General features: G+C 41.7%; 1 protein-coding gene across 1 annotated transcript in view; it reads right to left on the bottom strand.

Moving 5' to 3' along the window:
• Positions 1 to 2448: 2448 nt before the first annotated feature.
• Positions 2449 to 12101, bottom strand: part of DHRS12 (dehydrogenase/reductase (SDR family) member 12) — a gene marked incomplete at its 5' end in the record, with an annotated part of 29009 nt that continues 19356 nt past the window's right edge. Inside the window, 5 exon segments of the mRNA XM_009709866.1 lie at positions 2449 to 2576; positions 5219 to 5356; positions 6698 to 6788; positions 7341 to 7445; positions 8172 to 8233. Of these exon segments, the coding sequence (XP_009708168.1) occupies positions 2449 to 2576; positions 5219 to 5356; positions 6698 to 6788; positions 7341 to 7445; positions 8172 to 8233 (524 nt within the window).

Genomic DNA, 12101 nt, shown 5'->3' with positions numbered 1-12101 from the left:
GGTGTGCACTGATGTCCTCAGCGGGCACTGCTTAGCAAGAATTTGCGCCACTTTCTATTTCTGATCATCTCTCACTGGATGTTGTTTTCTTCTTGCCCTTAAAATTTTATAGGTGGCACTAAATAAATGTATTTGCTTACATGCAGGTACAAGTTGTTCAGAATTGCATTAGCACAAAGCATCTCACTCGCTTTACAGCATGCCGCATTGGCTTTTGTGGAAAAGGGCTGAAATAAAGCGTCACCAGGACCATAATACCAAAATGTGGGAGACTCGATTTTGCTTCTACTTGCTGGCCTGTGTTTTAATTCTTCTTAAATCACAAGTGCTCTTAAACAATAGTGACTGGCTCTTTTACACTGTGGTCAGACTTTGATTAAAGCAGTTTTCATACCTTTGGCTTCATTTTTAAGCTGTGACTAAAAAGAAAAATATAGGCTATCCAAATACATCAGTACAGAATGTGGACTAAAATATTTGACTTTTTTTATATATATAGTGCACTTTTGGTTACTTTTATGAACTATTTAAATTTCAGTCATTAAACTTTTCTTCTGTGTTGCAGAGCTGAGAAGCAACGTGACGTAAATACTCAAGTATGCAAATGTTTTTATTAGCCTTGCAGCTCCTGGATTGAGAAATGTAATAGTAATTACATAGTACGTGCTTCCAGCCCTGCTCTTGTTTTCAGAAACTGTATTGAACAGTTTGAACCATATAAAATGTTAATACTGGACTTTTCGGAAATAAACATCTGTACAAGCCTTGCTGTTGTTTTCTTTCACTATAGCGTGAAAAGGAGTGAAGTTTCTAAAATGACGCAATAGTTTGAATGCTGCTCCAGGCTCTTCAGGAAGCGCTGTGACAGCCTGACTTGCCTCAGCACTGCTTATCACAGGAAAACTTCTTTCTGACAGTAAAGCCTTTATTTCCAAGGAGGCTGACAATAGGCTGAGAAGTTTTTTTCTAAACTGATACTTTGACGGATGTCTTTGAATAATGAGTAAATGAGGTTATCTTTTGGGAAACTAAATTACATAAAGCAGCCATAACGCATTCTCCTCTGCCCATCAGCGTGGCCTTTAGCTACCAGGCACTGCAGAGAGCTCAAGAACAACCACGCTATATTTGCGTCTGGGACTTTTGTCCTACCACACTGGTCCGCAGCCACGTGTAAAGCAGTAGCGCAACTTGCTTGGGTTCTGTATGCAGTTTGCTATCAAACACACTCGGTTCAGGAGAAAATGTATTACCATGATTGTTATTAATAGTCTTAGCTTTGCAGTAAATTTAAAATACGTAAGACAAAATTAATCCCACCTGAATGTCTTTGTCTGAGCTGGCTGTCTTCACCATAAGTGGAAAGATGTAGGAATGTCGGTGTTGTTTCTCAAACTAGACCCAGTAAATCACTGTGAAAGAGCCTGTTTTCTCTCTAGTGATTTACAGTGAGAAGCCCGGCGAGGAAGTCAAATGTCCACAGGTCAGGTAAGACAAATCCCATCCTCTGTGTCTGGAAATAAACAGTTCCAGGCAAAATACCACCCTCTTAGCCGGAGGTGGGCTTCTCCTCTAAAACCTGTGCCCTGCAGTGTTCCTTTCCCTCTCTTAATCCATTCATAATGATAAAGCAATTCCCTTTGATCTTTCACAGAAGTGGCAAGCACATACGGCTTAGCATGTTATTTCCTTTCATGCCTAGAGTCATGCAGCCGTTTCTCTGCTGGATCCAGCCATGTCTGGGTGTGGTATTTGTCGAAACCTCCTACTTCATGGTAGTTTGACATAAACGGGGTAATATTCAGCCCTAGCTCCACAAAGTAATGTGGAAGGCATTTGGCAGCGTTCCTAAATTCTTGCTGTTTAAACATGAGGAAGCAGATCACTTCTGCATACCAGCATTGATTTATAGAAACTGAAGGCCGTGAGGAATCCTTCCATTTAAGCTAAGCAGGCGATGCAAGAGAGAGTTTCTGCGTTCCCAGTTATAGGTTTGAGCCCAGTCACCCTCACACAGTGAAGGAAGCCAGCCTGTCAAATACAGTGCTTAAACGTTGTTTAAAACATTTACTACTCCTTTCCTGAAGTCCCTCACGACGGCCACTGAAGGTACACTCCTCTGTATTTCTCTGTGCTGAATGTTTTAAATGATTTTGGGTAACTTCACAAAGCCTCGGGTTTTATTCTAATGCCTCCCAGTTTTTGTTCCAATTCAAAGAACACAACCTTACTGTGTCTTGAGACAGCAGGTGCATATCACAATGGGAGAGACTCTCAGCAGCAGAGAAAACATGTGGCAAGTGCCACTCTCCTCCATGATGAGAACACCTGAACCCAGTTTATTTTTAACAGGCCTATGGCATCCTACTTCCCCTCAACAACAGGTGCACTACAGTACTGTTACTGTGTAATTAGAAGCTTTGTGGTTACGCTGTGTCAGCAGTGACACTAAGTTCCTGGAGAAGTGGATTTAAACTTCTGGGAGAACTCTTCCAGCATCTCCATTAGCTTCTCCTCATCCTCTGGCGGACTGTGAGTGCTTGCCAGGGGTAAGTGCGTAGGGACTGGTTGCCTGTCTGGAAGACAGAAAAACAAAACAAAACACAAACTTATGGGTACATTTAACTACCCATTCTAGCACAAAGGAGATTTTTCTGCTAGGCTCCTTACTGCCCAAACATACCTCACGGTCTTGAAGGCAGGAAACTTACCTTCTAGGTATCTGTAAACAAAGTTAGTTAAGCATATCTTCCAAAACAGAAATTAAATTAATTTCATTTGTATTCTGGAACTAGAGTGACTGTCCCTTAGCACGATATGACTTAGACTGGGGAGCAAGACCTCATTTGCAGCTAGGAAGAGTATAGATAAAGGAAGGCCTTATTGTGGGGTTACGCCTGCTCCCTGTCACCAGTGCAACTCCTGTAGACAAAGACCAATAACTTGAGCTTGTTGTTGCAGGCACAGGTTGCTTTTGCAGCATGAGACAGGGTTTTTTCCTTGCCTCCTGAATAATTTTTCTAGTGCTACACAAATTCCCCAGCTGGGACTTTGGATTATTTTCAAATCTTAAAATGCTTACTTTCATCCTTAAAAATAATGGTTAAATTATAAATGCTAAAGAACTTAAGCTAATTGCTCAATCTCTGTAAGTAACATGGATCCAACATAAAGATGTCTGACCTAATTTGCTCAATTTGATGCTTTGCGTTGTTTTCCAAATCTTGTACTCCTCACTCACTCTGTGTAAATATAGCTACATCACCATCCATTCTAAGGGGTTTTTCTCTCCAAAAACATGGTATCCAGAGCTTGGGAACTTTATGATGATGCTCTCTCAGATGTCTATGAAACAACGGTCAGAGCACTGGTGCAGCACTGTTAGTCTATTTAATAAGTCCAAGTTCTGCAGCAGTCAGCCAAGACTAAAAGAACAAGCTGTTGCAACACTGGGCAGCAGATTTCTCTGAAAACCTATCAGGCTGCCACCAGGCTTCCCAGGAGAGCAGAGGTGTTTGCTCTCTTAAGAGCAAATGTTGTAACTGGCTGCACACACCGCATAACCTCTGCTCATGGAAAACTGAGGAGAGAGAAACGTGCGGAGGAACGTCCCCTTCTCCATCACTGAATATGAACTGCTTCCTACTTAATCGTACTGCTTCCAGGAGGCTGTGCTAAAGTTCAGGAATGATGTGTGAAAGCCAAGTTCAGCATCATGGAGAAGATGCTTCTAGTCTTTGGAAAGCAAGACTCTGTCAAACATTTTTTATTTATTTTGGCAGATTCAGAGAATTCTGGTTGTATGAGTCATGTTCTCACTTCCCATTTTTTTTCCTCAGGAAAAAAATATTTGCTGGCTTTGGTTTGCATTCAAAGGGAACAGAATAAAAGAGAATGGAGGAAATGGAGGGAAGTTGTGACTGATTCAGGAAATGGCTGTCTAGGAGAAGAGCAGGGCCTGTGGTAAAGCGCTCCTGCACACAAAGCCCTTTACTGAAAGGGCCTGAAGAAGGCCCACATTAAGCTGTGGCTTCCAAAGGGCAGTAGGAGAGAGAAATAATTGACTTCATCACTATTTGATAAGCAGGGGATGCAGACACAGGACTTCTCTTGCAGCCTTAAGACCAGTCATGCCAAGACCAAAGCTCTCAAAAGTCATTAGCTATAGCTAAAGAGCCAAGGCGTGTTCCCCGTTTACTAAAGGTGGGGGCAGACAAAGGCCAAAGGCAAGAGCCTGGTGGAATTATGATCTAGAGAAAGAACAACTGAGCAGAAGCATTAGGACCAGAAGGCAGTGACAGGAGTACGAAAAAGGCAAAGCCTGGTTCTACAAAGAAGACCGACCAGCTAGGATGTTGGGTTTCTGCAAGCACCACATGATGACATGAAAAAGGTCCAGTTAAGTGTCTGTCAAGCAACCCTGTGTGACCATCTGGGAGGGGACAGAAGGGACAAAGTCAACCCAACTCTGGAAAAGTCTGAACTTCCTGCGTGCTCCTCCTAGAAATTCAGAGAATCAGAATTTGAGTGCCACATCCAACAAAAGTACTGGGCTTCTGTAAGCAACTACCCTGAGCTTTGCTTTCTCCTTCTGGACTGACCTGCATCATCATTAACACATCTATGCTTCCAGCTGCACCTACTAAGATGCCTGTCATTTGCCTGGGAGAAAAGAAAGGCTCTGCCCTATTTTTCCATTCCCTATGCTTACAGTGCCAAAAATGCCACTGTGCTCAAGTCTCAGCTCAGCGTTAGAGAAAGGGGGAATTGGCAGTTTTAACTAGCATGGAACGGTAGTGTGTCAAAGCAAAGCCAACCTCCAGTGCTCTGTGAGGAGGATGCTAGTTTCCCAGCATCATAAAAGATGCTGTTTGACTGCTGTAAATCACCTTCCCTTAGAACAGTCCTGCATACAGCCATTTTCATTAAAAAAAAACAACAACCAACCAACCCTCCCTAAAGAAATGCTTTGAAGTCTCTATCAGCTACTTTAGAGGACAAAAGCAGGAACATAACAACTTAACATGGTGGTTCTCTGGTTGCACAATGCTCACTTGAACCTTTAGTCTTGGAATGATTTTGAGAAATACTTTATCCTTTGATCAACAGTTGCCTGGTCCAGCCTTCATCCCCTTCCAGGCCAGATGGGGATCCTACAGTTCCGACAGCTTAGGGATCTCCACTGCTATGCAATATTGGTAAGACACTGCTGCCTTACCTTGGAAGAACAAGCCACTCGGTAACTTTGTTGCTTCAGATGATACTGCCAACCATACAACAGTATCGGCTCCCTGGGCCTCTGTGCGCAGGGTATTCTTCATCTTCTGATAGAAATCTGGCATTGACGATCTCACAGCTAAAAAGAATAACAATGGAATGGCGGTTTGATTAAAGAAAAAAAAAAGCAGCAGCTTAAAATTGCCTTTGTGAGTGTAGGAGGAAGAGAAGGCATCTCAGTGTTCATAAGAGAGAACAAGTATTTCCCCATAGCTAGGAGTACGATGACTTGTGGTGGAATAGTGCTAAACTGCCAGATGATCCACCAGTTGTTTGTTTGGGTCAAATTACAGGTACAGTACTAGTAGGAGCTGAGAACAGGATCAGCAAGAGGTTCCTGGGCCAATTCCATTCTAAACTGCAAAGAAGACAGACATGGGGGAAACAGAAATACCAAAAAACGGGTATTCTAACAGGATTTTTAGCTCTTATTTTCTCACCAGTTTTAGGAAACTAGTTGCAGCACTGTATTTAAAAACTGTATGGTAAACAGTACCTAAACCAACTACATAATTCATGTTTAAACTCTGATGTCTTTTCATTTTGTCCAACAGGTGATGATTGAAGGCCCATGCCCTGCAGCTGTTTATTTTTGCGGGTTGGAGAGTCCTTGAACTTTAAGATGGCATAACTTTATGGTTCATTACGTTTGAAATCCACAAAGGACGTGCAAAAATAAACATATTTTAAAGAAAAAGAAATACTAGGGTATTTAGTTGCAAAAGGGCAGTTTTCAAGCCTAAAGTAGACAGGGTAAATGCTTCTGACATCAGAAGCAAATTTGGGAAACTGCATCCCTAGAAAAGACCTAGAGATCAGATTGCTAGTCTGCATCTCCAGCTTGGGTGCTATGGGCTGGTAACACATTGCGGAATGCAACGTGGATACTGGATAACTGATGCTGGCCCATCTGCTGAGACACAGTCACTGAAGAACAGCTGCAGCTCAGACAAAGTGCTGTCTGGCCAAACACGCTGCTTCTCAACGGCAGTAAATGTTTAAAGGAAGAGCAGAGGAACACGGCTTGCAGAATGGTGCGTGCTCCATTTTCCTATATGCCCTCACAAATTCCCAATGGCTGCATGTTGGTACTTAGAGAGGCAGAAGCTCCATCTGTGTGTTTAATAGTCCCACTACAAGTGTAACTTAAAGGTTAGCTTAAAGCACTGTGGCTCTGCTGTGCATTTGTGCAGGGCTGGAACCATTCATTGCCCATTATTCTTCTCTGGATATACACAGACAGGAGACACTGTGCAGAACAGAGCTACCAAGGGGGTACAAAACTACTTCAAGCACCAGTTTGGAGCCAAGAAATCACTGCACCTGTTGGAGAAATCTACCAGAAAGTTTCATTTCTCTTTGCTTTTAGACTAATCCTGAAAAGAAAAAAAAAATATAGTCAGTGTCAAGCAGATGTTACCTGGAGTGTCTGCCCAGCCGGGGTGCATAACGGAGAAATGGATGTTTCTGTGAGCTTTTGCCCATTGTTCTGTCAAGACAACTTGCTGTCTCTAGGGTAGAGCAAAAAGAGCCAGACTAGCATCAAGTTCAATAGCCTGTCCACCAAGTTAGTTCCCAGAAAGATAAACTACATCAAAGGTGTTGTAAGTACCAGGGCATTTATGTATAGCAGAAATATACCCTTGCTCATCCCGATTGGATTCATTGGATAATTTTGTCAGAGAGCACCACAGTCATCGCAATCCGTATCCCAGCCACAAGGTTCCTTTTCAAGTGGTTACACTGCTTCTACTGACCACAGCTACTTGCTGCAGACTGTAGGTAAGAACTGAGCAGGCAGAAAGGGTCTGTCGGCTACAGACAGTTTCCCCCCTCGAGACTTACAACAAATCAAATGAAAGTCTAGCCGTGCTCTCCAGGCAAGATGGTATGCACTCATAACTGCACACCATCATACTCCTGAAGATTATTGCTTGTGCGTTTCTGTACAGGTTGGATGCAATGGGAAAGCAACAGTGAACAACAGGCTTTTTGCAAAGCAGATGGTATAAGCTGCCTAGCAAACAAGGGCTGGGCTTTGTTTTCAAAACCATGGACTGTACCTTGTTTTGTGCGTACACCATAGTTCCATCAAATGTCCCACTTTCTGACTGCAAGTCAGATATGTTTAATTTTTGAACTAGCATGCCCCCAGAAGAGACAGTTATCTGTAATTGAATGAATGAAAAGCAAATGAATGAAAAGCAAACAAAACAGGAACTCCCCACAATTGCACTCATGCATGTAAAGTGGTCTTCAGACCATATTTGGAAGTCTCAAGGGAGCAGGATTCCTCTGCATACTCTTTGCTTGTGCTCATGTGTGGAGCATACCTGGAGATGAGATGGAAGAAATAGAATTTTTTTTAGAAAGTGATTTTCATTCAATGTGATATTGACTCCTTCAGGGAACTTTGTGCTTCTTCCTTTTGAAAAGTAAATGGGAGAGAGAAAATAGCAGAATAGCACTATTTGTAGTTTATATGTTTAGCATTTACAGAAGCTAATTAGAAAATGAGACTGTACAAAATTTGGGAAATTTCATTAAAAAAAAAAAAGTACCTGCTGTCCTATTTTACACCAAGATCTGTAAGGTTCTTTTAAGCCTATACTCCTGTTACAGGTATTTTGCACTATGCTGCAGGAGATACCTTGCCCCAGGGAAAGTAAAAGGGGAGGTTTCCAAAGGAAGTGTTTTACTCTTGATTTTCAATGAAGGGTTCAGAGTAGCAGGCAGGAGCTTTGCCTTGGAGAAGGTGGTGGTGGTTAGCAAAATCCAAGAGGATTCTAGAGATGCTTACAGCATTGTAACTAAAGCACTGTCAAAGAAATGCTGTCACAAACCAGAACGTAAGAACAGTAAAACACCACTTTTCAACAGCATTGCAGACTCACCACTCTGGCATCAGCTTCTTTTTCCAGGAGGGGCAGCAGGGCAGTTGTCAGAATGTACATACCTAAAAGACAAACAGGCACCAACATTAACTTTTCTTTTTAAAAAAAGCTTTCTTCTCTCCCCACCCTCTATAACAACCAAAACCCCAAAGTGTCTTTATTTCTGAAACTTGATCTGAATTTAAGGATTTTTTTCTTTTTTTTTTTTTTTGCTGCTTCACCTGCAATATGCCAACTCAACTTGTAGTGGTCCATGTTGCTGTATACTTATCAAAAGGCCCATCAGTTATGTTATAGACTTTTATGTTTACTGTACTTATAGAGCAAACTGCTCACTACATTCAGCCACCCAACTCAACTTGTAGTGGTCCATGTTGCTGCATACTTATCAAAAGGCCCATCAGTTATTTTATAGACTTTTATGTTTGCTGTACTTATAGAGCGAACTGCTCACTACATTCAGCCATGACTCTGAAGACAAAAGGGCTCAGGCATGGATTCCCTTGGGGGCAGAGAGGTGATGCCAGTGAAGAAATAGAGGAATAGTTCTCCTCTATACGTGTATCTATGCCAGGTCATGAACAGGAGAAGGAAACTGCTTCACATTTGCGTTTCTTAGGCCCTTGCATATGCACTGAAGACTCATTCGTTTCTGCTTTCTCACTATGAAATCACTCAGAGTATGCTGACACTTTTGATTTGTGTTGCACACAAAACCTCCTCTTAACTCCCCAGCATGGCTATTACAGAAGATAAGGAATCCTTGGGGGGGGTGGTGGGGGGAAATATTAATGTTGCGTGCCCAAGGCTGAGCTAAGATTACTTGGGGAAACTTGACTGTGTCCTTCTGCACTTTAATCGTGTTCATTTAGCATAGATTCGTACACACCACACAAATATATTCCATTACAGCTGTTACCATGACCAGCAAAGTTTGTTATTCAAAACACTGTTCAACTGCTAGTGTATTTGATTCAGACACATCTAGTGATGTATCGCCCGCTCAAGTGCAACATGGGGATTTTTGTTTGTTTTTATCTGCTCAGAGATATTTTACATTTTTTCCCTTTAAACTGTATTTTTAAAATTCTGTTTAATTCAAAATTCATCTAGCCCCACTTAGACTAGTGTTTCTGCATCGAGTATAATATTTCCCTCTCATCTCTTCACAAATGGCTCTGGTTCAACAATGTTCTATGTATCTATGTCAGCGATAAACATACTTTTTTCCATGAGCTACCGAGGCCATGTTTTTCACTAGACATGAAGACTTCGGCATGTGTCTTTATAACCTCTCTTCCACAGAGGCAATGAGATCACCCAGTTAAAATACAGCATGTTTATAAATTTGCGACCAAAATCAAACGTGTTACATGCTTGGTGAACAAACTGTTCAGTTCCTCCATCAGTCACAGCAGTCTTCATTTTCTCTATATAATTAGAGGGACATCCATATGCACACAATATCTTTAAAACCCGGGCAAATCAAACAAAGCGAATGCACAGCAGATGAGTAAATGCAGCCTGTCTTCAGCAGAAAATGCAAGAGAAGGCAGTTGCCAGTGAATAACGAGCGCCTGTACGTCTCCCCTGGTAGTGGTGGGGAGACTGAACGATGATATCATTAGGACAAGAACTACCACTGATTGTCATGGGAGACTGCCACGATGTAAAAGAAAAAAATTTTTTTTCAAAAAAAAAAAAAATCACTTCAGTAAAAGCGGAGAGCCTGGATTAAATTTTGATTTGCTATAGATTCTTCAAATGCAAAGTAACATCATGTCTTGGTTAAATAAGCTGCATTTCTTAAAGGCAGAGCTGCAATGCACCAGCTATGATGACGCTTGATTTTACTGTCCCGCAGATTAATTTACACTTTTAAAGGGCTTCATGCTGATTTGTTAATTCTAAAGGGATGCAAAGATGAATGCATTAACATTGCTTCATTAACAACTGAGTTTTGTTTTGTTTTCCAGCTGGATGAGAAAAACGTTCCAATGCCAAAAATCCTGCTTATAGCAACTACCGCTTGTCAGAACTTTATGCGCTTATTTAAAACCACAAACTAACTGCAAAACCAAGCGTCTCCTCTCTTCCTCAAGTTTATTAAGAATTCAGTAAATCCCACAGCACCAGAGCATTCCATCTTTTTGCCCCCACAAAACCACTTGCTCATTTGCTTTGAGACAGAGCGCAAAAAAGACCAGTTTTGATCCCAGTGTCCTATGGTACACACTAGTATTTCAAAACACACAGAGATGCGACACATCAGGCATTAAGACTGAAGCATTTAATTTCTCCCATTACTAAACATTTCACCAACTATTGTCCTCATTTTAAGTGTTAGAACACAAACTCCTTAGTACTTTAACAAATACACTTGGATATTATACGTTCTTACTTGCACGGGCTGGTCTGTCAGGCAAAACAGCCTGGACAAGAAATTTAGTACAAAAAATAACAGAAGAGGTATACCTTATTAATAAGGTATGTTGTTGGTTGGAATATGTCATCATCAATTGAAGCCTCTAGATCTTTATTCACATAAAAGGTGGTGCATAGTTTGATAAGTTATGTTCAAACAAATAAGAAGAATGCAAAGCACAGCCAGTGTAGAGGCCTGGCAGAGCCAGGTACCTCATGGTGTGTATTTTGCCAAGCACAGCTGTACTGCAGCATGCAGTAATACAGAACTGAATTTCAAAGTAAAAGGGGAAGCCACAAATGAACGCGTTGCCTGCCACAGTCTTATAAAATCACGAATTGCATTAACCATATAAATCCAAAAAATGAATATTTTCTTATTTTTAGCAAAACTTTTTTTTTTTTTTTTAAAAAACAAGGAAAACCAAGGCTGATTTGGTAGAAGAAACTACATTCCCCTCTCCCCCCTCTTAAGAGAATCAACACAACATCCAAATTGTATATCCTTTTGCTAATAATTGGTTATTAATACCAATGTACTGGACATCTGCCTTTCCAAAATGAACACTTCAGCATTCTAGTACATTTCCTTGACACAAAAATCATTTTTGTCTGTTAAAGGAGAAACCTCCTACCACAGAGCTTAGTTAAAAATGGTAAAGCACATCAAACGTGATTAATGCTTAATTATCACTATGTACAAACTGCACAGATTTTTTTGAGGTTTTATTTGTTTGGTTTTTAATTGTTTAAAGAGACCAAGAGAGAACACAAAGGTACATGGAGGGGAAGGCAATGACCAACAGTGATGTGCCTTGCACTGAAAGCATTGAGCACTGGGTATCTTGGTGATCCTGCCCCTTCTCTGACAGGACCTTTGGGATTCTGCCAGAACAAAAGTAGACCTTTTTTTCCCCAGAAAACAAGAACTGCCACTGCTCCTGAGGGATTCTGGAGAACGCATGTCCTTGTCTCAAGCAGATACTCTGTAAATGGAGATGCTCAGCCTTGATGCCACTGTGTTTCCCAGTGCCTGTTCCCCAGCAGTTGTATCCATGACAGAGGAGGAACCGAGAGCCCTCTGGGACACACAGCAACTGGGAGCAGGATGTTTCTATCTGAACAGTTCTCCTGGACTAGGGCCCATTTCTTGCACAGGTCTGAGTGCCTGTGGAAAAGAACCTATTCACACACATCTCAGACCCAGCAGGCAGGGAGCTACGTGTACACCTACAAGGCAGCACTGAACATGCGGCTGTACTACCTGCACCTAAGACTGCATGACAGAGGCCAGACTCTCATACATCACCTTTTCCTGCCAGTGGAAGGTATGTTGTCTGCATGGCCTGAAAGCTTGACCCCCACTGGTGTAACAGTGGGGGGAAAAAAAAAAAATAATTTTGTAGTGAAACAGTATACAACACTTGCCTTTGAAAAGGAGTATTTGCTGTGCCACAAAGGAGTCCAGCAAGATGAATTCGGGAGCTTACTCAGAAGCAGCAGGAA

Source organism: Cariama cristata, unplaced genomic scaffold, assembly GCF_000690535.1.
Source record: "Cariama cristata isolate BGI_N322 unplaced genomic scaffold, ASM69053v1 scaffold13791, whole genome shotgun sequence".
Lineage (NCBI taxonomy): Eukaryota > Metazoa > Chordata > Aves > Cariamiformes > Cariamidae > Cariama > Cariama cristata.
Note: the sequence above shows the minus strand (reverse complement) of the source record. Positions and strands in the feature narration are given on the sequence as shown.